The 23,620-nt window shown below is 47.0% G+C and overlaps 2 protein-coding genes across 8 annotated transcripts; both read right to left on the reverse strand.

Annotated features, from left to right (window-relative positions):
• Positions 1-51: 51 nt before the first annotated feature.
• NUDT17 (nudix hydrolase 17) lies at positions 52-2,805 on the reverse strand. 6 transcript variants are annotated; one of them, XM_084757925.1, is made up of 8 exons: positions 2,346-2,805; positions 2,014-2,197; positions 1,797-1,822; positions 1,585-1,677; positions 1,240-1,338; positions 950-1,089; positions 364-438; positions 52-229 (listed from the first exon to the last, which is right to left on the reverse strand). In XM_084757925.1, the coding sequence occupies exons 1-7, from the start codon at positions 2,535-2,537 to the stop codon at positions 411-413; spliced, it is 762 nt and encodes a 253-aa protein (XP_084614051.1). In that variant the 5' UTR covers positions 2,538-2,805; the 3' UTR covers positions 52-229; positions 364-410. The 6 variants fall into 6 exon arrangements, with proteins under 6 accessions (XP_084614051.1, XP_084614050.1, XP_084614049.1 ...); XM_084757924.1 differs by having other exon boundaries at positions 409-438; positions 2,346-2,804; XM_084757923.1 differs by having other exon boundaries at positions 409-567; positions 1,240-1,260; positions 2,346-2,801.
• A 3,416-nt stretch (positions 2,806-6,221) lies between these two features.
• POLR3C (RNA polymerase III subunit C) lies at positions 6,222-23,487 on the reverse strand. Of its 2 annotated transcripts, XM_084757365.1 has the most exons (14): positions 23,340-23,486; positions 21,493-21,658; positions 19,904-20,345; positions 18,546-18,631; positions 13,815-13,919; positions 13,598-13,690; positions 11,365-11,445; positions 11,111-11,162; positions 10,370-10,430; positions 9,845-9,995; positions 8,964-9,065; positions 8,789-8,838; positions 8,234-8,383; positions 6,222-6,767 (listed from the first exon to the last, which is right to left on the reverse strand). In XM_084757365.1, the coding sequence occupies exons 2-14, from the start codon at positions 21,637-21,639 to the stop codon at positions 6,686-6,688; spliced, it is 1,602 nt and encodes a 533-aa protein (XP_084613491.1). In that variant the 5' UTR covers positions 21,640-21,658; positions 23,340-23,486; the 3' UTR covers positions 6,222-6,685. The 2 variants fall into 2 exon arrangements, with proteins under 2 accessions (XP_084613491.1, XP_084613492.1); XM_084757366.1 differs by lacking the exon at positions 13,598-13,690 and having other exon boundaries at positions 23,340-23,487.
• Between the last annotated feature and the right edge of the window lie 133 nt (positions 23,488-23,620).

Here is a 23,620-nt window from a genome sequence, read left to right on the forward strand (position 1 = left end):
TTACACTTTCAAAACTCGTTTTAAAATTTTTTATTGCTGTGTATGTGGGCATCTGTGTCATGGTTTTGCATGTGGGAGTCAGAGGCGAGCTTTATGGAGTAGGACCTCTCCTTCCATCTTGAAGGAGATCCCAGGTATTGAACTCAGGTCTCTGCCAGTCTTTCTACCATCTCACAGGCTGCCATCCTTCCTTTGCTGGTCCAGGATCCATGTGAACTTCACTTTTTACCTGGGAGGGAGTGAGGGCATTCACACAAGCATATCCAAAAGCCTGTTGTTCTCTCTCCCTTTGTCTTCTTGATGTCCATAAGAACACCAATCCATCCCAACCCAATGATGTGGTACCCTCAGGTCATCCCTTACCTTCATCTGCCGACAAGGATGTGGTACCCTCAGGTCATCCCTTACCTTCATCTGCCCAGATGTTGCAGCCAAAGCCTGAGAGCAAACTTGGTTCCATCACTGACCCTTTCTTTGTCCTCTGCGGTGGGTGGGGTTGCCCGCACGAGTGTGGACAGAGGCAGGGCCAGGGCCCGGGTTTCTCCATCATCTTTCAGTTCGGTTGCACTGGATTAGGACAGTTTCCATCTAGGTTGTGCCTGGTAGCTTACAATGAACTTCAGTATACTGAGCCATTTAATCCTCCAGACCATTGCAGAAGGCAAGGGAGTGTTAACTTCACTTAACAGGAAGGAAACACATTCGAGGAGGTTTAAGTGACTTTCTCTGGTGGGAGAGTAGGGCTCAAACCTAGATCTTCAGTGCTAGCTAGTTGGAGCATGAGTCCTTCCCATTTGGAGTCTTTGATCTCAGGTGGTCTTTGGTCTTTTAATTATCAGTAGGCTGACTCACACCCTAAATTTCTTCAACAACATGCAAAATGCACCCTTCCATGTATGCATGTACATGTATGTTGTTGTATGCTGATAGCTAAAGTAGAGGTTCTTACCAGAGAGAGGGTGGTAGGTCCTGGGAGAGAAACGTGGGTGTCTTTGTCCCCTCTTCTGTGGCGGCTGCAGCCGCTGCTGCTACATCTGGTCCCAGCCACATAAAGGCGCTCACCTCATTTGGGTTTATTTGGATCCTGGCCTGGGGTTAAGACATGTTGATCTTTAGGAGCTCACAGGTGCAGAGGAGACAGACGGGTGGTGGGGGGCAGGGGCAGCTTGAAGCTCCCCTTGTCCTATTCACAGTCACAACCAGGTCCCATCTCCCATCTTCCTTGCCTGCCACACCTACCTGGAGCTGCTGCTGTGACTCCTGGGAGATCACAAGGACATAGAGAATGAGGTGATGGTATTTGGGGGGACCCCAGCTCAGCCTAGGAGGGTAGGCAGCCTAAGAAAAGGCAAAACCGATTTAGCACATTGAGAGAGGGAGACTTTCTGTCTTAGAGACTTTGGAAATAGAGCTTAGGGAGACAAAATGCTGGCCCCAAGCCTAAGGTGTGGGTGGTAGGTGACAGGTAAGGGGGGCATGGGTGAGGGCTGTGCTCTGGGGACTCCAATCCATCTACACTCTTCCCCAGTGCCAAAGTCAGACAAGGATTAGTCACCTGGACTTCAGGGGGTCATTCTTTCTCACCTCCCATAACCCCAGAAGGACACAGGAGAACTGGTTCTGGGCCAGCTGCAATCCACACTCTTCCCTCAGCTCTCGAAGCCCACACTCCAGTATCTGTGAGCCAAGGGGAACAGGTCAGATTATCCAGAGCTCAAGCCTACCATGTCCTTTTCCTTGTCCCTCCCTTAGCCCACACCCAGGGGGACTCCACTCATAGGTCGGCAGCCTGGTACCTCCTCATCAAGTTCCATGTGCCCACCTGCAAGAAGAGTGGGCCCAATTAGTGAATGGTGGTCGTCTTCAACCAGGGACCCCATCTTTCAGTGGGGAGAGGGAGTTGTTTGTTGGGTACACACAGACCTTGGGCCACCACTGTAGGGGACTACCCGATAGCAATGTGGCGGGGAAAAGGGCAGGTGTTTTCCATAGCTCCTGTTCCTACGTGCTCACCTGGAGGGACCCAGACGTTGGGGTAAGTGCGGAGAGTGCATGTCCTTCGGGTCAACAAGACAGTCTGGTCACTGGACTGAAGAATGACTGCCACACTCAGATCCACACTTCGATTTGTGAGCAGCTCAGTCCCGGAGACCCCACGCTGCTGGTCCAGAGCCGCAAAAGGGCAGAATGGGGGTCTCTGACAAGAGGGGGTTGACTGAGCTAAGACTTCGGAAGCAGGGTGGGACTTGAAGAAATTAGGGGCGCCCACGGCTGGAGTTGTCCTGTTGCCGCCAGCCCAGCCCCCAAGCCGCCATCACTCTTCCCTGCTGGTTCCCTGTCCCAACCTGGATCGGAAGCCTCTCCGAGGCGCCAGGGAATGAACTGCTGGCGAGGACAAGCTGTCCTCGCTCGAACCTGCAATGCGCATACCACGGCCCAAGTCCCTGCTCGGCGCCCAGGAGGCCACAAACACTCTGTGTGAAGCTCACCGACTCCAAGCGCCCGGACAGGCGCAGGAGCAACCGTGCAGCAGCCATCGCGCCGCTTTAGTAGTCGCTTGCCTGGTGCCCCCTGGTGGCCCAGCGCGGTGAGGCGAGTCCCTTCCCGCCGGCATGCGCAAGCCTGGTTTTCCAGGCCCGCTGGGAAATTTAGATACAACTTTTGGGGACAATCTCTGAGTGTAATGTTCATAAAAACACAAGCCCGCCACATAGTCTCACTTCCTCTTGAGTTATTTCTGACTTTTTTGTTTGAGACAGTAATCCCCAGGTAGAGTGCTTTTTAAACTGGCCTGAACTCCACTTAAACCCTGTCCACCTTTCAACAGGGGGCACCTCAAATGATGTCCCAATTTTAAAAAGAAAACAAAAAGAAAAGTAAGCAGGGTGACATGTAGCCCAGGCTAGTCTCAAAACTTGTGTAGCTAAAGCTGGTGTTGGCTTTCTGACTGGTAGGCCTCCATGTCCCCCTGCCTGGTTTGTGCAGGTTTGAGGATCAATCCAGAGGCTTTATGGATACTATACTTAGTAAGAAATGGTGAATAGCTTGATAATTGCATGGATTTATGTCAATTTGGGGTTGGGGTGGGCACGGCAGGCTTGTGGAGATGGGAGAAGTTGCTTCTCCCCTTCCATAATGTGAATGCACGGGAAAACCTCAGGAATCGAGGCCTACCCCATGAGCCAGAACTCATGCCCAGTGCTTCCTGGATGGCCATTACCTGACACTAGATAAGCCATGGAGCCAGGGGAAATGCAAATACTACTGTCTGCTAGAGGAACATAGCACTGAAGTGACTACTAATGGCATTCTGCTAGATTCTTGGACCCGTGTCCTGCTCAGCCATCATCAGAGCAGCTTTCTCCTGCCACAGATGGGAACAAACACAAAGGCCCACGACTGGACAGTGTGCAGAGAGTGAGAGACTCTGGAATATTTAATCCTAAATGGAATGTCTTCATCCCTTCCCTTAGGGCTCAGAGAACCCTGTGGATGAGGAAGTGGAAAGACTATAGAGGCAGAGGGGGTGGAGGACGCCAAGGAAACAAGTGATGATGTACATATTCATATGAACTCTGGGATGAAGGATGGCTACATGCACAGGGCCTGCACAGGTGTAAGCTAGAGGGGGTCCCAGCACTGAGAAGGGAAGTAGACACATACTCATCCTTAACCCAGAAGCTATGCGTGCAAAGGAAATTAGTTTTCGCCAATGGACTTTCACTGGGTATGCAAACCACACTTAAGCGCAGGCCACATGCCCAGCAATAGATGGCCAATACAAAACAAACTCAATGGTATATTTGGAGATTTGTTTGTTTCAGAATGCTTTGTCTGCACCTTCTTCTCCTTACAGAGTTTGCTTTTATGGGTCTCTCTCTCTCTCTCTCTCTCTCTCTCTCTCTCTCTCTCTCTCTCTCTCTCTGTGTGTGTGTGTGTGTGTGTGTCTGTGTGTGTGTGTGTCTGTGTGTATCTGTGTGTGTCTCAGCATCTGTATGTGCTTCTTTTGTTCCTTGGCTTTTTGTTTATTGGGGATGGGCTATATGGCCAATGTTCAGCCATCTTGTCAGAACCTAGGTTCCTATTTCTCCAGAAGTCTGCCATTCACCAGAACCTAGCTGACCTTGTCGCGGTTCAGCAGTTAGACACCTGTTGTGGTTTATTGTGGGGGCTGGTCATTCCAGACACTGAGCTACTCCTTTTCTGGTGGGACTACTGATAAGATCAGATTAAGGGCCAGCTGCCTGCAAGCAGCAGTTTTGGGAGCTTTTTCCTGACTAACCAGATCCTTCAGGACTTTCCTAGAATTTCTCTCCTGCAGTTATAGCAGCTGTAAAGGTAGATACCTACCTGCTGGAGCATTCCAGAGTTAGGTATCCACAGCAACCCTTGCTTATGCAAATACCCATGCCTCTGTGCCTATATAAACTCTGTGAAAATTTTCAATAAACGGGGTTTGATCAGAGTGCAGACTTGCCCTCTTCTTCGTGTCTAGTGTTCTGTCTCCACACAGGAAAAATTTCCTCCGGAGTGTTAGTAGAACCCCGGCGGGCTGGGGTATTTGTTGTTTGTTTTGTCCGGGGGGGTGGTGGTGGGGGTAGAAGTGGGGAATATCTGGGAATAATTGGGGACAGAGAAATTGTAATCAGAATATATTGTATCAATAAATAGTTTTGATTAAAAAATATCCAGGTTGTCAAGGTTGGCAGCAAGGAACTTTACTTCTAGTCTAGGGCCCCCTGTTTATTTTGATAAGTCGTGTTAAATGTAGAAATGGGCACTACACTGACACTCAAGTGTTTAAAGAATTACAGCATTGGTAAGAGGGAAAGAAAGGCCTTATAAACAACACTTAACTGTATTAAATGAACTAAAGCCACTGGGACAAACTGTATTCAAGACACTGACACACTCTCGAGTAGACCAAAGAAAGGAGGAAAATAACTGTGTGTGTAAGTGTGTGTTCATCATGTTCCAGACATTAAAGTATTCTACATATATAATCTCAGGTATTCTAGAAGCCTAGAGTGGCAGATGTGTCTTATTTACATATTCAGTATTACTGCTTGGGCCATTTTAGCTGTCAGTCATAAAAACAGGTTTTCTTGCTGCATGTGCAGTGCGTGCTTTAACCCTAGGGTTTGTAAAGCCGAGGCTGGAAGACGGCTGCAAGTTCGAGGCCAGCCTGGTCTACACAATGAGTTCCAGGCCATTCGAGGTATATAGCAAGACCCTGTCTCAAAAACAAAACCAACAAAAAGCCCCAAGTAATGAAGTATTTTTCCTCTGCCCACAGCAGTCTTTGTCATTCTGCACTCTGTGTGCAGGTGTTAAACATTATAACTCAGTAAAATTGGCACACTACTGCACATGGAATTGGTACTTACGAAGAAATTTGAGGGACCAAGATGGTTTGAAAATGTCCCTCAGAGCTCCCCTTGGGTGTTTGAACAGTTTGAGAGGTTTGGGAAGTGTGGCCCTGTTGGAGGATGTTGCTGCTCCTGCCACCATGCCTTCATCCCGCCACCTTGGACTCTGACGCTCTGGAACTACGGCCAGGAACTATGCTCCTTGGTCATGGTCTCTATCACAACAATAGCAAGATATCCAATTCAGGGATGCTTCAACACAGGTTGGGATGACTTAATTTTTGTTTTGTTATCATAAGACAAGTTCTCCATTGCCCACACTAGTCTGAAAGGCATTAAAAGGCCCAGGCTAACCTTGAACTTGTAGTAATCCCCCCAATCTTAGCTTTCTTCTTGGTGTATGCCTTCATGCTGATTTGATGGACTTTAGTCGGGGGTCTTTCTTGATTGCTTCCTCTTATTATATTTACTTTTATGTATATGTGTACATACCTGTGTCTGCCATGGTGCCCAAGTAGAGGTTCATTACAGGATAATTTGTTAGTTTGTTCTCTTCTTTACCTTATGGGTTCTGGGGCTGGGTCATCAGCTTTGGTGGCAAACTTCCTTATCCACTGAGCCATCCATCATCTTGCTGCCCTTCACTTTATTTGTTGAGACAGGGTCTCTTTCTCAACTAGAAACTCATCAGTTTGTCTAGGCTGGCTAGCCAATGAGCTTCAGAGATGTGCGCATCTCCCAGGACACTGAGCATCTGAACTCAAGTTCTCATGCTTAAACAGGAAGTACTTTATCCACTAGGTCATCTCGCTGGCCCCTAGCCGATTCCTTGATAAGAACTGATACATATAATTTCAGTTAATCTTATTTATTTAAGGTTCTTCCCACCATGAAGATTTGGTGAGAGAAGAATATACTCTTTCAGGTGTAACATGAACAATATGGAAATACAGGAATGTGCGATTTAGCTGGGCATGGTGGCACAGGCCTTTAATCCAGAACTTGGGAGGCAGAGGCAGGAGGAGCTCTCTGAGTTCGAAGCCAGCCTGGTTACAGAGTGGGTTACAGGACAGCCAGGGATACATAGAGAAACCTTGTCTTGAAAGACCAAAAACAAACCAACCAAACAAAAACCCCAGGAATCTGTAACTTATCCCACTGCAAGGGATGTATCTAAGGACCACCTCTTCCTCCTCCTCTGCTTCCTTCTCTATCTCCTAGATCTTTGGAGAAGGGCGACAGTTTGTAGTTGGGTGTAGCATCAGTTGGCCAGCATGGGAAGGGTGGAGTTTGATGCCAGCATGGCTTCTTCTCGTTCACTGTCTCTTCATGGTGCTCTCGATGTACGACTCCAACAAGAAGATGGTTTCGTCTACCTGGATCTCACTGGCATCCAACCTAAGTGGAAAAGTGAAAGCATCTGTCTGGGTTAATACTCATTAGCATATTTGAGACTGGAGGCTGGGCTGGGTGTGGCCACACAGAACTTCCTGTTTATCCCAGAACAGATGGAAACTGAGAGACTCAGAAGATCCTCCTGCTACATCTCTCCCACGCCAGGCACCATGTAGCTCCTGAGGCTGCGAACACAGCGTATAGCCTGAGAGTAGTTAAGTTTTCCTGCAACTGAGAAAACCCAGCACTTATATGTAAAAGTGTAGGTAAAACGGTGGAGAGCTTTACAACCATGAGAGTTGAAGAGTCAGTGCCAGTTAGGAAGAGGAAGAGCCTTCCCAGCTCTGATAAAATCCAGCGAGGACAGTAAAACCACAGTTAACACTGCACTTAATGATGAAAAGCTCAAAGTTTTCCTCCTTAGATCAGGAACAAAGCCAAGATGTCCTTCAGAACCTTGCAATTAGGCAAGGAAAAAATAAAGGCACTCAGATTGAGAAGAAGTAGAACTAGTCACAAACATGGAGAGAACCTCTAGGAATGCACAAACAGATTCTAAGAGTTAATCAGCCCGCACATTCCCTGCTAACCAGCGAGGGGCAATGAAGACAGAAGTGAACCGCGTGCTACCACGCAAGGCCCCAGAGCACAGCAATGAAGTTGGAGTGCATGCTGTGAGAAGGAAATCAATCAATCAGCCAGGTGTGGTGGTGTGCATTTGCATCCCAGCACTTTGGCGATGGAGGTGGTGGAATCAATAAAATCAGTCCAAGGCCACTGTGGGCTGTATGAGACCTTTAATAAAAAAATATAGCCCCCTCCCAAACCAAAGGACGAACACACACACACACACACACACACACACACACACACACACACGTATACATGCACGTCCATGCACATGCAAGAAAGCTGATACTGATCACCTTAAAGATAACACGTAACTTAGGGGTTGGAGAATTGGGCCACTGTGTAAATTGCCTGTCATTCAAGTGTGAGGACCTGAGGCTGGAGTCCCAGAATATACAGAAAGCCAGATACAGTAACATGCATCTTCCTCTGACCTCCACATGCATACACACACACACACACACGCACGCACGCACGCACGCACGCACGCACGCATGCCTGGCATATGTGGACACACACACACTCACACAGGCACCTTCACATGCACACATACACATAGAAACACACCCATTATCTATGTGAGAGCACTGTGATACACGGGCTATAGGATGAGGTAATTGCAAAGCTCTAGGCAAGAGGTAATGAAGTTCTGTGCAAATGCCAGACTTGAGACCGAAGTAAAATTCTTAGTACTTGGTCAATGACAGAGACGCCTCTTGAGCGCTGGGATTAAAGGTATCACTCGCAGTAGGCTCATTCTTTCAGTTAGGGTAGGGAAGTCAGACTGGAGGAGACAGTGAAGCCATATCTGTCTGAAAGGCACTGTTGCCGCCGCTTACTTGTTCACATTGCGCTTCAGTGTCTCCAGCTGCTGCCGCTCGGGGGCTGTGACCATCTCCTCTACCTCCTGCAGCTGCACGTCCTCAGCACCCGTGGCCTGCATTGATGCAAGGATGGCTTCCACCCGCTGAGACTTTTCTAGCAGCCGCCTGTCAGACAGACACAGCCCCAAGGAATGTTCCGTCACCGAGATTCTCTTGCCCTTTATCCCAGAGGCCCAGCACCTCCCTTTCTGGGTTTCACCTGAAGACATTTTCCACAACTAATTACAAGTAGAACTTTGTTCCTGGCATTCACTGCCTCTCAGCTGCTCTTAGCTCTGGGGTCAAGTGCACACCTGATAAATCTGCAAAGTTATTTAACTGGGGGTGTAGTCAGTAAGGGTAAACTAAGGCATGGTTATGGCAACGCAAACCTACGACTCCATACAACTAGACTGGGTGTTTGGCTACTGTTTCCATTCCTACAGCGAGTTTTCCCTCAGGCTGGGCAGGGGGGTTTGGGGGGTGGAGGCAAGAAAGAAAAAAAGAAAATTCAACAGAGGATGCACTCACTTGTTCTCCTTTGTTTCAAACTGCCGCCTTTCTATCAAGTTGGCTATGCTCTGGGGAAAGAGAAGGCCGACTTGAGACAAGCGCGGTTGTTTAAGTGGCTTGGGTAGTGGGGACAAGGGAGGCAGAAGGGCACGGCTGGCTGTGTGAGGATGGGGAGACACCCACACCCTGTTACCTTATAGCACCTGTGCAACAGCATTCTGGCCGCCGACAGCACATTCACAGTATATAAATAGAAGGTCCTGGAGGGGGCATGGTCTGGTGTCTTAGGAATTTCCTGTGTGTCCACAGAAATAACGAGAGAAATTGTACTGTTCTTCAGATTGGCAAAATAAACACCCGCCCGCCTGGCACTGTCAGCCCTGACACTTTTTTCTTTCATAGACAATCAGTAGCTATGTTTATGACATACGCAGGCACATGAGACACGCTGCCCAGCTTTCAGTTTGTCTATCAGCATCCTGAGGGAAAGAAAGGGAAGGCGACTAATATTTACTGAGTAAACACTACAGGTGCCAGGTGGGTTGCATTTGATTTTCAAAACCGACCTTATTTATTAGTAACTGAGACAGCGTGAGACAATGTAGCCAGTGCTGGCCTTAGATTTTCAACCCTCCAGCCTTAGTCGCCTAAGTACTGGATCACAGGTGTGCATTACCACACTTAGTCCAAAGCACACTGTTCTGGTGTCAATAACCACCACCATGTTACAGACATCAAGATGATGGTAGTTCAGTTGCTTAGTGGATTGACTCCAAAATCCACTCAAGCGGCTTCCTCAAAGGGTCCTCAGCTCTACAAGGATCCATGATGGCTAAAGGCTTGAGGAAGGTGAGCAGCAATGGGCTGTGAGCTGATTTCTTGCTGTGCTCTGTCTGTCTCTCTCACTAGGCCAGTTAAAGTCTTCCTGGCCCTTCAAGGATTTGCTTTGCCTGTGTTAACCTTTCTTCCTGTTTCAGAAGTGGCTGCAGTATCTGTCTGGGGACCCAGAAGGACTTCCTCAGGAGTCTCTCCTGCCCAGGCCAGCCTTGCTCAGTATCCTGAGGCTGTGGTTACCTGGAGGGATATGAAGTTTTCCGAGAGCATCTTATACAACATGTCCTTTGCCTCCTTGGCAGGGATCATCGCAAAGTCCTCCACCTGCTTCTGCTCCAGGTGTCTCTTCTGCAACACCAGACGGAATATCCTGGCACAGCGAGACCCGAATCTAGGAAGAACAAGAGGGCTCACGGCTTGCCTTAGCTCCTGGTCTCAGGGTATGGACGGAGCCAGGAGCACAGAGGGTAAGGGCATTTGGAGTTCCTCCGGAGGCTGGGGAGGGCACTGTTAACCTGCTCCTTTGAGTGCCACCATTCTGACATTACAGAGCTGCAGGGTATTAGTTAATCTGCCTAAGTAGGAAATAACTTTACAAGGAAGGGCAGTTTCTAATGGAAAGATGAGACCAAGTGTGACAGGGTATGCCAAAAACAAAAACTGAACAAATAAACAAAAGAAACCAAAAAAGCTATATTACCTGCTCAGTGAGTGGGGTGTGGACAGGAAGTGTCTGAGCCCAACCCCAGTGGGCGACGCTCTTACCTCTCCTGGATGACAGACTCCAGAGTCGCAGTGGCCAGGGACGCTAACGCCTTGTGGAGGTCTTTATGTAGAGGGTTAAGGGCATTCAGTAATGCTTGGTTTCATGACTGAATTCCTAATTTATAATTAAAACTTAAGTGATATTTTGCTTTTCACCTTTCGTGTATGATATATGAGTTTATTAACATGTGTAAGGGTCTTGCTTAAGTAAACTTTTTAAAAAATATTTTCTTTTTCAGAGACAGGGTCTTGCTGTGTAGGCCAGATTGACTTTGGACGTTCAACTTTTCTACCTCTAATTATATGCATTTGCTATCACATTCACCTCTCCCCAGCCCCTTCCCTTTCTTATCTCTCCACCCCGCCTCCAGCCCTCCTCCTTTCCCTGTGGCAGTGAGGGTGGTCTGGCCCAGCACCTTGAACAATGTAAGTGTGGTGCTACTGAGCGACAGTCCAAAGATTTTTTTTTCATTAACAAAACTCACTGAGAATTCACAGAAAACTATTTCACTTTCTGAGCTTCTTTAGTGTATTAATCATTGACAAAACCTTTTCCTGTGGTGGTGGCACACGCCTCCAATCCCGGCACTTGGGATTGGATCAGGGGTTCAATGCCAACTTCTAGGATACACAGCAAGTTCAAGGCCAGCCTGGGCTACCTGAGACTGTTTCAACAAAAACATAAAGCAACCTTTCCTGGGTCACCTCTGCTTCCTAACTCAGGGGTCCTGGCAAGGATACTGATGACATACATTCCTCCACCGCTGTCGCCAGACTTTCCAATAAAATCGAGCTGTTAGAGAGAGTGTGAATGCTGTTAATTGAATGTAAAGCACAGCAATTCTGTTTCCCATAGAGTAAGTCTGGTGACAAGTCTGAAGCAGGATGAAGGGAGGCAGTTAGTCTAGGACGGCTCAGGAGATAGGTGGCCACAGGAGAACATTAGGATTTAGTGGCAGCGACAAACTGTGAACAGACCATGGGGCGGGACTTACGGGGTCATCTGCCAGCAGCGTGAGGTACTGATCCAGGACCTGCTTAGAGACGTTATAGCCGACGGGCAAGGATCTGAAGATCTGGGGAACAGAAGGAGACGCTGGAAATGGGGCAGGGGGACTCAGAACTGCTAATGTGACTGAAACGAGATGTCCTAATTTAGACTTCAAAAATCAAAATGTCTAAAAAGTACTCATAAGTATCACTGCTTATAAGAGTAAAACAAAGGCCAAAAGGACCACATGCCTTGAATCCCAGACGTTGGAAGCTAGAGGCAAATGGATCTCTGAGTATGGGGCCCGGTCTACATAGTGAGCTCTCAATAGCCAGTGCTACATAGTCAGACCCTGACAAAAACAGAGAAAATAGGAAACATCCCCAATGTCCAGCAATAATTAAAGTAAACTACGACAAGTACAGTGGTGCACACCTGAGATTAGACGCCGGGGCTAGAGACGGGCTGTTGTACAGCTGTAGTCTCCAAAGGTAAGCACTCCGTTCTGGGGGAGGCTGCTGAGACTCCGGAGGCTAAAACCTATGAAGCTTAAGAAACTCACGATCCTGGGCGTGGTGGCACATGCCTATAATCCCAGCACTCTGGGAGGCAGAGGCAGGCAAATCGCTGCAAGTTTGAAGCCTGGTCCACAAAGTGAGTCCAGGACAGCCAAGGATACACAGAGAAACCCTATCTCCAAACCAAAACCGAAACCAAAATCAACCCCTCCTCCTTACTCCTCCACCCCTCCCCCATCCCCCTACCCCATACCCCCAACCCCGGCAAAAAAAGTAAGTCATGAAGTTTTCAGGGGCCAATAACTAAGAGAGTTAGGCCTTTAATCATAGCACTAGGGAGAGGCCAATCTAGTCTACAGTGCCAATTCCAGGACAGCAGAGACCCTGTCTCAAAACAAACAAATCAACCAATTACAAAAAGCTTTGAAACAATATAACATATAGTAACAATACTTCAGTAAGTATAATTATAAAAGTGATAGAAATGCAATGTTCAAATGCCAAGGCTTTCATCAGAACCCAAATACAAAGATAGCCTTTTTGCTGTTCCCAGCCTGGCTTCGAATTCCTGAGCTCAAGCAATCCTTGTAGCCTTCTGAATAGGTAGGATTCCACGCATGCGCCAGCACACACATTGCTACTAGATTTTTTTTTTTAAGATTTATTTATTATTTATATGGTATTCTGTCTGCACATACAACTGCAGGCCAGAAGAGGGCATCAGATCATATAGATGGCTGTGAGCCATCACGTGGTTGCTGGGAATTGAACTCAGGACCTCCAGACGAGCAGTTAGTGCTCTTAACCTCTGAGCCATCTCTCCAGCCCCTCTACTAGATTCTTAAAACAATTAGAGTTAAGTTGTACTTGACAGATAGACATTTGACTATAATAGTGGCTTAACTTTTTTTTTTTGAGGTTTATTTATTTGGTTTTATTTGTTTGTTTTTGTTTTTTGAGATAGGGTTTCTCTGTGTAAGCCCTGGCTGTCCTGGAACTTGCTTTGTAGATCAGGCTGGCCTTGAACTCAGATATCTGCCTGCCTCTGCCTCCGGAGTATTGGGATTAAAAGTGTGTTCCGCTATGCCTGGCTTTAAATTTTTTTTACCTGTATGTATGTTTTGCTACATGAATGTAAGTGTACCATGTGTGTGCAGTGCCCAAGGAAGCCAGAAGAGGGTGTACGATCCATTTGAACTGGAATTACAGACAGTTGTGAGCTGTCTTGTGGTTGCTGAGAATTGATCCTGGGTCCTCTGGAAGAGCAGCCAGTGTTCTTAACTGCTAAACTATCTCTCTAGCCATGGGTTAACATTTGTAAAAGCTGGATCCTAAGGTGGTCAAATATTTCAGTGCTCACTATTTCAAAAAAATCCTTGCCCTACTCCAAGCAACAGAAAGCCCCCTTTCCCCAAGGCTCAGACATCAACGTAACCATACAAGCTTTGTCTAATAACTGTTATAATACCTATGTCTATCAGAAAGCTGGCACAATATGAGGCTAAACCTTTGTGCTGGTGGCGCACACCTCTAAACTCAGCACTTGAGAGGCAGAGGCAGGTGGATCTCTGTTAGTCTGAGGCCAGCCTTGTCTATAAGAGAGAGTTCCAGGACATCCAAGCAGTTTTACAGAAAAACTCTGTCTTGAAAAAAACCAAAAGTGAAAAGACCAAAACAAAACCCCCTGAAAACCAAAAAAGAAAGACCACTGAAGCATACCTCATTGGAGGACAGTGGCTGGGTAAATGGGGCAACAGAGGGTGTGGTAATCTCACTCATCCGGAGCATTGTCCGCACAATCTCACTGCTTGTCTGAAAAATAAACCAGAACTCAGAATTCACTGTTGCTGCCTCTGGCTCTGAGCCAGCGGCCACATCTGTCAACCACCCGGAAGACCTTCTTTGCTGAACCCTAGTTGACCCACTTGGGTATTACCTGGTCCATTCGGTTTGCTACTGCGCTCACAATGGCTTGGTCACGGAAGTGCTGGTGGAATCTGTCCAGGTTGACTTGCCAGTAAATCCCATCATCTGGGGTGGGCTGAGCAGAGAAAAGGATCAGAGAGAAATACTGGAATACAGGGCCACTTCCTAGTGAGTTTGATTTAAAGTTCCATTGTTTTGTCATATTTTTTGGAGTAATTAAATGGGCTAGACAAAAAAAAATCCAGAGTGTGGGTGTGTCCTGACCAATTCAAACGTCAAGTTCCCTGGTCATCTTCCTCCTCTGTAAATTCCTTTTCATTACCCTCCGATCTCTCACTTGGCACCTCGCTTACTCTCTGCAAGTAACGTTCCTCTTGATTTCATGGGGAAAAGAGACACCAGAACTCATTCAACTTTGAGCAAACATCTTCGCCATCTCCTTTCCTTCTTCCTGATTTCCCAGGAAACTATTTCTCCCCTTGGCTGAGGGCCAGGGCCACACTGCTGTTCAGACCCTGCCCTCTCACGGGGCTCAGGGTCCAGATCAAGTGGCCTCCTATCCTCTGAAACTGCAACCTCTCCTTTATTCTCTCTTCTCATGAGCTTTTCCCCTGCCCAAGTCTCTTTCTAGAACTTTCCTGCAACCCTACAATTCCCTTCTTCCCCTCGCCGGCTATTCTAGGCATCCCCTCAGCCCCTCCCCAACTCTGAATGAAACCTCAGTTGTTAGTGGCACTCTAGTCCCACCCCTGGCCTCAAGGACCTCCTCTTGGCTAAGGTCAGAGGACACTCCCCAGTCCTGATCTTATTTACCTTTTTTGAAGTCTGTGACATAATTGGACATTTTCTCAATTTACCTCCTAAAGCACAGGGACTAGAGCTTTGTGACACCATGCTCAGCTAAATGTCTCTCTATATAACCCTGGCTGTCCTGAAACTCACTCTGTAGACCAGGCTGGCCTCAAACTCCCAGAGATCCACCTGCCTCTGCCTCCTGAGTGCTAGAGTAAAAGATGTGTTCTACCACAGCGAGCCAAAATGTCTACTTAAAAAAAATTATTTATTTTATATATACATAAATATACACATGTGTGCATGTACATAAATCACATGTGTACATGTGATTGTCTACATTGATGTATCTGCACCAGGTACATGCTTGGTACATGTGGAATCCAGAAGAGGATAACAGATCCTCTGGGGTTGGAGTTACAGACAGCTGTAAGCTGTCATGTGGGTTTTGGAACCAAATCTGGGTCTCCCATAAAAGTATTCTTAACTGCTGAACATCTCTCCAGCCCTGCAAGATTCCTTTCTTCCTTCTTTGCTTGCTTTCATTTTAGTTTTCTTCTGAGACAGGGTTTCTCTGTGTAGACTTGGACTGTGTGAGTCCTGGACTCACTCTGTAGACCAGGCTGGCCTCGAACTCACAGAGATCCCCCTCCCTCTGCCTCCCTGAGTGCTAGGATTACAGTCATGTGCCCCTGCAGCCAGCAAAGATTTCTTTCTTTAATCGTGTTATGTATGGATGTCTGCCACATGTGTGTGGGGCCCAAGGTGACCAGAAGGTGTTGGAGCTCTTGGAATTAGACATGGGTGCTAGGAGCCAAGCTCTGGGCCTGTGGAAGAATAGGAGGTGCCCTTAACTGCTAAGCCTTCTCTCAAGAGCCTAGACATCTATTTCTATTTATTTTTGAGAGAGGGTATCTCCTTGGGCTTAAATTTATCATGTAGACCAGAATGGTGGCCCAGGCATCCTCCTGTGATTCTGGCTGGGCCATATTCATAGCCTGAAGATTAAACATGCCTGATAGATGACATTTGTAGACTTTTAATAGTCCTTAGCTTGCTTTTCTTGTTATTTAGAGAGGGTCTCATGTAGCTCAGCTGGCATTGAACTTACTACGTAATTGAGGGTGACCATGAACTCTGATCTTCCTGCCTCTACCTCCCAAGGGCTAGAATTACAGGCATTTACCACTACAGCTAGCTACAAAGTAATTTTGGCCACTAAATGGGTAAGAATGCAAGAAGGAAGGCCACTGAGAAGAGCATTGGAGACGTGCTGACAAGAGACGGTAGAATCTTGGGGGCTGAAGAGATGTCTCCGTAGCTAAAAGCATTTGTTGTGCAACCATAAGGGCCTGAGTTTGGATACCAGCACGCACATGACAAGGCAGACATGGTCTCTGCATGCCTGTAATTTCAGCTCTGTAAGGGAAAAGGATTGTTGGGGCTTGATGGCCTAGCCAAAAAAACCTACAAGATTCAGGCTCAGGGAGAGAACATGCCTCAAATGAATAAGGCAGGACTTGACAGAGGCCACCACGGGATACTCTCATGTGGCCTTATCAGTGCATATGTGTACAGGCATGTGTACCTACACAATACATGTACATATAACCCCCCTCTATATACAGAAAGAGATAACCATTTCTTAGACTAGGGAGAGAACAGGAAAGGTAAGAAACAGTTGGATGGGAGATAATTTGGAAATTGGGCTGACAGGTGTTAGTGAGATAGAAGGGATTTTACCTAAACTCATGGTAGTGGAATCTGCTTCCAAGATAAGGAGGCTTAGGAGGGAGCAGGTACGTGGGAATGGGAAATCAATTACTCTGTGTTGGTCATGCTAATTTCTTTTTCTGTTGGGGTGTATGTGCTTAATGCTGTGTCTATATAGGTGTATATGATGTGTGTGTGTGTGTGAATGCATGTGAGATAGTATGTGTGCCATAGCATGTGTGTGGAGGTCAGAGGACAACATCAGGGGCCAGCCTTCAAATTCTATCTTGCTTTGAAACATGGCATCTTTGCTTGATGTCTTATACAACAGGGTAACTGGCCCGTGAGCTTCAGGAGATTCTGTCTTGCCTCCCACCTCATTTTAGGAGCACGAGGATTACAGATGTGACCACACATCTGGGTTAAGTGGGGTCTAGGGATTTGAACTCAGGTTCTCATGCTTGCGCAGCAATTGCTTTGCCCTCTGAATTATTGCACCAGCTCCTAGCCATACTTCAGAGACCCCCTCACCTACCTCCCGGACGGGGACTCCTTGGATCTGCAGCAATCCTACTTTGTCAGTCTCTCTAGTGCTGGGATTATGAGGCACACCTCCACATCTGACTTAAGATGTTCATTAGTCAAATTAATAGGGGTGCTGTCAGGACATTTGCATGTAACAGTTCAGGCTTAAATAAATCTATCTATACTCAGACCCCACTACTAGCTCCACGTGTTCTACCCATACTGAACATCTTGAACTTTTTCTATTTTTTCATTTGTTTGTTGCTTTTTGGAGAACAGGGTCTCATGTAACCAAGGCTTGTAGAGGAATTTTAATTCAGTACATAATTACAGACACACCTAAAATCCCAGGAGACAGAGGCAAGCAGATCTCTGAGTCCAAGGCGAGTCTGATACAGAACAAGCTTTAAATAAAGAAAAGCTTAGGTCTGGGCATAACAGTACATGCCTTTCATTCCAGCATTCAGGAGACAGAGGCTTGCAGATTTCTGAGTTCTATTCAGGCAGGTCAGTTGAGTCATTGAGTTGAGAGAGATAGTTTAGTTCATGGTACAGAAAGCAATTTTACCAGGAGAGCTTTACAGAGAGAGGTTGAAGAGAGAGCAAACTAGATGCAGGTGAAGACAGTATGAGCCAGAGAATGAGGAGCCAGAAGATTAGAACAGATTGCCAAAGTTAGTCTGAGGCCAAGCAGAACAAGTTAGTGAGAAAGTGAGAGAAGCCAGATTGAATCAGTCAGCTTGGAGGGAAGTTTGAGTCAGAACAGCTGAGTTGAAGCAGCCAGCCAGAGCTCAGGGAAAAAAGGATAAAAAGGGGGCGTGGGGGTGAGCTTATTCAGCAATAAGTCTCAGAGGCTGAAAACATTCTGGTCCTAGATTAGACTGTACAGAGGCTAGAAGAGAAGCTTCCAGGTTCTAGGTTAGAGACGGAGGTAGTAAGCCTCAGAGAGGACAATTAAATTAGGCAAATAGGAATTACTTTTCCACAGGCTGGCTTTAGACTTACTTTGTCACCGAGGATAAGCCTGAACTTCTGATTCTCTTGCCTCTACCTTCTCAGTTCTGGAATTATTAGATGTGCAGCACTGGTCGTTTGTTTTGTTCAAGACAGGGTCTTACTATGTAGCACTGGCTACCTTGGAACTCATAGACCAGGCTAGCCTCCACCTCAAAGAGACCTGCTAGTCTCTGCCTTCCAAGTGTTTAAGTTAAAGGTGTGGGTCATCATACTGGGCACCACTTCTGCTTTTATTTGGTCATGGGGAATCAAACCCAGGGATTCCCGCATGCCAAACAAGTGATTCACCATCTGGGCTCTCTCTCTGTTGTTGTTGGTTTGTAGCCTTGGAACTCATACAGACCCTCTTGCATCTGCATCCCTGTTGGAGTTAAAGGAATGCGCCACCACACCCAGCCCTGCCTTTTCTGTTCAGTGCAACATGTTAACCCTCAGAAGGGAAATGGAGTATTCCCTCCACAAGGCCCCTCCTACTGTCCGGAGGCCTCACTGACCCTTAGTGAAGAGGGGGTAGGGGAGAAGTGGGCAGAGAGAGCAGTGGGCTTCTGCTCACACTGGTCAACCCCTGACCCACGTTTCCTTAAGTTCATATCCTTGTACTTCTTAGGGAGCACTCAGGTTCTGCGGGGCTTGTTATCTGAGGGCTGTTTCTGGCCAGCTCTAGGGTAAAGCCTGCCAGTCAGGAACCTGTTACCTCCTTGTCATCTGTGTATTTTGGTTTCTTGGCCTTGGGCTCTCCAGTCGCATCTTCTTCAGAAGATCTCCTCCTTTTACCTTTTCCTGACAGATAAAAGGATTGAACAATTAGACTATATATGTCACATGATGACAGGAGGTGAGCTGGTGCCTCTTCATCCCAAAGACCTTAGTAGCTGCCTAAGGGCACAGCTGGCTGTTAAGGCTGAGGAGGTATAAGAAACTCAAGTCAATGAGGGCATCATCAAGAAAATCCATGTCTGAACCGGAGAGATGCCTCAGTGGTTAAGAGCATCGGTTGCTCTTCCAGAGGACCAGGGTTCAATTCCTGGCACCCACGTGGCAGTTCACAACTGCCTGTAACTCCAGTTCCAGGGGATCTGACACCCTCACACAGAGGTACATGCACGGAAAACAACAATCTACATAAAAAATACAAATAAATAAATAATTTAAAAAAAAAAAAAAAGGAAAATCCATGTCTGCCCTCAAACTGCTTCTCCTCCTCCTAGTCTCCCTTCCGTGAATGGCACCAGGATGCTCCCACACGTGCAAGTCACACACACAGACGCCGCTCTTGAGCTTGGCTTGTCACTGCTTCCAGTTCCACGTTCCCAGGTCTGTCTCTGTTCGCCTTCGCCCAGCCTCTCAGCCTTTAGACAATGGACATCGTCAGTCAGATGGTGCCACTTCCCTGCTTTGCATGCGAGGAGTCTTCCCTTGCTCTTAGGTGAGAGGACAGACACTCCAGTGCCTTGCTGACCTAGTCCCTCTGATGCTGCTCTGAACCTTGCTCACCTTGCTGCGATGCTCACTTTCAGTTTCTCTAATGCTCTACTTCTTTTCCTAACTACACACTAGTCTTAAAAACACCCATCTTCTGCCGCCTCACTGGGAAGGCCTTACTTCTGCATGAAGACCCAGACCAAATTCCACTTTCACAGAAACACATAAGCCTTCCTTCCCCTGTACTAATTTATTCCCTCATTACATATTTTTGAAATAGCTAGCTCTGCCATGTTTTTTGTTTTGTTTTGTTTTTTGTTTTTGTTTTTGTTTTTGGCTTTCCCAGACAGGGTTTCTCTATGTAGCCTTGGCAGTCCTGGACTCACTCTGTAGACCAGGCTGGCCTCGAACTCACACTGATCCACCTACTGCTGGGATTAAAGGTGTGCACCACCATGCCTGGACTGATTAATGTCCTCCTGGCAGGGATCATGGCTTTTCCATCATTATGTACTACAATCATTGGGACACAGAAAATAACCAGACACTCAGATGCTCATTCAAACAACAGCCAGTGACGAAGAAGCCACAATTAGGGCAAGTCACAGTTCCAGGATGAAGATTCCTTACCTATCAAGCTCAGTTTGGGAACTAGGTACATGTCCTTTTCATTAATGACAAGGGTTGGGGCAGGTGGCGGCGGCCCAGGGTCAGAACCGTCAGTGGCAGGAACCAGGGGACAGCGCTGTACAAAGTGAGTATCTGCCAGTCGCACAAATGCATTGGACACATCAGCATAGTCCATGGTCTTGCCATCCTCCATGGTCTCTGTGAGTCGGTCTGCGACTTTCTTCACAATAGCTGACATTGTCATTTTGCCGTTCAGCAGGAGCTCCTCAACAATCAGCTCTCCGGTGTCACCGTACAGTGTTTTGGTAGTATAGATGTACCGGGGGTACCTAAGCATCCGCAGTACCCGGCTGCACTGGGCTTCGTACTCCACCACACCGCGTTTATGCACATGATAGATCACCAGGTTATGGTGGATGAGGACACAAAGGGCTTTTTTCACCTAGATAGGACCCAAACAGAAGAGTGGGAAGAACCGAAGCAATACAGCCCACCACTGCTAGCAACAGTTCCCCGCTCCCCAGATTAGTGAGCATCAACTCACTGGCAAAGAGGCTTTTGAATCTTTCTACATTTTTTATTTAAGCAGATGGGCCTGAGTTGAACAGCAGGACCTACCTTTTGTTTGCCCTGAGAACTCCTATGTCTAAAGAGTACAGTGTCTGCAGCCAAACTTATCTCCAGGTCCCAGGGCCCATGAACAGCAGAGCTTGTTCTGTCAGCCATCTGGGCCAGTTCCTGCCACGACAGGACAGGGACTGAACTTGACTTGACTGTACACAGAATCTCACTTTCTCTGTGCGTTAGCGGAGCTACTGTCAATGGAAGAAATCAAGAAAATTCCTTGCTTTGACATTCATATTATTCCAGATCTCTATCTATCTGATACTTTTCTGTTTTGAACCAGGGGTCTATGGAACCCAGTGTAGCCTTATACTTGTTTTGTTTGTTTGTTTTTCGAGACAGGGTTTCTCTGTGTAGGCTGGCCTCGAGCTCCCAGCAATCCGCCTGCCTCTGCCTCCAGAGTGCTGGGATTAAAGGCATGCGCCACCACGCCCGGCTGTGGTAGCCTTACACTTGTTATGTAGCTGAGGATGACCTTGAACTTCCGAGCCCCTCCTCTCATGTGCTGAGATCATAAACATAAGTCACCACACCCAGTTTTATGTAGTGTTGTAGCTTAACCCAGGGCATCCTACATGCGTTGTAGTCACTCTACCAACTGAGCTACATCCGCAGCCAGGACCTCCATAAAATCTTTCACGTCACAATGTCTTTTTTTCCTACCATTTTTCTTCCTTAAAGGCAATACTAGATGAGGAAAGTTCCTGTGACCAGAAGAGTGTGGCATGGGAACAGCAAAGGTTACTTACATAGTGAAGGTGAGCTGGGACGTCCCCGAGAAGCAGTGTGCTGGGGCCTAAGTACAATGCCACACCCCACCCCACCCCACTGTGGTCCTGTCCGTAGGGCAGGCTTTCTCTCTTTCTACTTTCTAGGGGAAGGAATACCACTGTTCAAAGGTGATTGAAGGAAATGAACTAAAGAGGTTAAAGGTTAAAGAGGTAATTGATAGTATCTAAACATACCTGATCCAGTGATGCTCTTGTGTCATGGGCAATTACTCTAAGTGGCTGGCTGCCAGTTCTGATTAGGTGGACTCCAATTTTTTCTACGATCTCACCAAAATGCTCTTGCAGCAACAAAGAACACAGTTTAATTTCTGCTTGAGTCATTGCACCTGGAGCATCAGACCTAGGAAAGAACAATATAAATTCATTTTCCCCCCAGAGGGCAACGTGACAATATACATCAAAACCTTAAAATCTTGAATATATTTGGCTTAATTCTTCAATTTGGGATCCTTTGTTCCAAGGAAGTAATAAAAACCCTGCCACCAGTTCTACTCATAATATTGACATTGACACAGTAAGACAATCCAGCATCACCTTTAATCCCAGCACTTGGGAGGCAGAGGCAGGTGGATCTCTGAGTTCAAGGCCAGCCTGGTCTATAAAGTGAGTCCAGAACAGCCAGGCCTACACAGAGAAACCCTATTTCAGAAAACAAACAAACAAACAAAAAACTCCACCACCACCACCACCAAAGAATCTAGCATCTATCAATAAATTATGTTGTAACCTTAAGTGAGTATATGCTACACCAACACTTAAAAAGTCTTTGTACACTATAAGTAGCATAGAATTATTTGTAATGTATATAGAGTAATTGTAGCAGTTGGGCAGTACGATGGTGTACACTGCCTGTAGTTCTAGTACTCAGGAGGCTGAAACCAAAGAATCAACACTTCTAGGACAACCTGGGGCACAAAGTTCAAAGCCAGTCTGTGTTACACAGTAAGACTCTGGTGGGTGATACACCTGCCCATCAAAACAAAGGACTGGAAAACGAGACAATGAATTTGCTTTCTAAAGCCAGGTATGGTGCTGCATGCCAGTAATTCTAACACTTGGGAGGTAGAAGCAGGAGGGTCAGGGGTTCAAGGTTACATATTGAGTCCAAAGCCAGCCTGGCTACCTGAGACCCTGTCTTAACAAACAAACAAACATGCCATCCTCCCCTTTATTTTTATAGGATTATATGTGGTTCCAATAATCTTTGAAGACTGAATTCATCATCTGTAATTCCAGCACTAAAGCTAGGACTCCATAAATCCAAGGCCAGCCCAGGCCACATAATAAATACCCAGCAAACCTGGTCCAGAGTGTCAGAACTCTAAAAATAAAGGGTGAGGGGAGTGCAAAGACTTTGCAATCTATCATAGATACAAAGAACTAAGGTTCACGACTTAGTAGGAGTACAAAGTATCGTTCCTAAACCAGAAAATACAACTTAGAAAAAGGAAGTAAAGCAGAACAGTGGTGGCGCACGCCTTTAATCCTAGCACTTGGGAGGCAAAGGCACGCGGATCGCTGTGAGTTCGAGGCCAGCCTGGTCTACAAAGCGAGTTCAGGACAGCCAAGGCTACATAGAGAGACCCTGTCTCGAAAAAAACCAAAGAAGAAGAAGGAGGAGAAGTAAAGGAGAGCTTCTTGACAGGGTGTTTCAATTAGGAGACAAAGTTATGTTCCTTTGAGAACCCTATTAAAATTTTACACCTTGACAAATGGGACCCAAGCAGGAATGGACATAGTTGATTTGCAAATTACCTCCCTATCACAAGCTGCTATCTGCCATTATTCATCTGTTTCTCCTACTCTTTAGAACCTAAATCTTTGTCCCTCTTGCCACGGTGTCGCAGGGGAGACTATTTCACTTATCCACGTCTTTGGAGAAACATCCTTAGACCAGTTGCCATCCTTGAAAAGCATTTCCAAGGCGCCTGGCTCCTCTCCCTTCACGCAAGTTCTTGTTCCAGACTTCGTTTCTTGGCCCAGATTCAGGGCCTCCTCATTCCGGCGGCGTTTTCACTAACCTCGGGGTCAGTGCTAATTTAGAAGCTCCAAATGTTACCCTCTCGAGACCAGCAGCTCACGGGGGAGCCCACTGCCCCTTCTTGGAAACGCAGTACCATGCAGGCGGACGCGGAAGAGGTCACAGCATGGACCGCTCTAGCCCGCAGTGTCGGTGGTTTCCGGGAACGCTCTTTCTTTCCTCTCGTTGGAAGGCTGGAGGACCGGCCAGGGGCTGTCTGAGGTGCTGGCGGGCGGGTTCTCCTCTGCTTTTGGTACCGGGAGGCGGGCCTCGGGTCTTGCG

Source organism: Acomys minous (assembly GCF_964271855.1).
Source record: "Acomys minous genome assembly, chromosome: 14".
NCBI lineage: Eukaryota > Metazoa > Chordata > Mammalia > Rodentia > Muridae > Acomys > Acomys minous.

Bases quoted from the DNA above. Each gene is read 5' to 3' on its own strand.
- NUDT17 (XM_084757922.1), bottom strand. From the start codon at position 2,537: ATGGCTGCTGCACGGTTGCTCCTGCGCCTGTCCGGGCGCTTGGAGTCG. The intron at 1,823-2,013 runs GTGAGCACGTAG...CTCTTCTTGCAG, and splicing joins CAACGTCTGGGTCCCTCCAG to GTGGGCACATGGAACTTGAT. The intron at 568-949 runs GTAAGAACCTCT...GTCCTAATCCAG, and splicing joins GACCTACCACCCTCTCTCTG to TGCAACCGAACTGAAAGATG.
- POLR3C (XM_084757365.1), bottom strand. From the start codon at position 21,639: ATGACTCAAGCAGAAATTAAACTGTGTTCTTTGTTGCTGCAAGAGCAT. The intron at 11,163-11,364 runs GTAAGTCCCGCC...TCTCTCTAACAG, and splicing joins CGCTGCTGGCAGATGACCCC to CTCGATTTTATTGGAAAGTC. The intron at 8,839-8,963 runs GTAACAGGGTGT...CTCTTTCCCCAG, and splicing joins TGTTGCACAGGTGCTATAAG to AGCATAGCCAACTTGATAGA.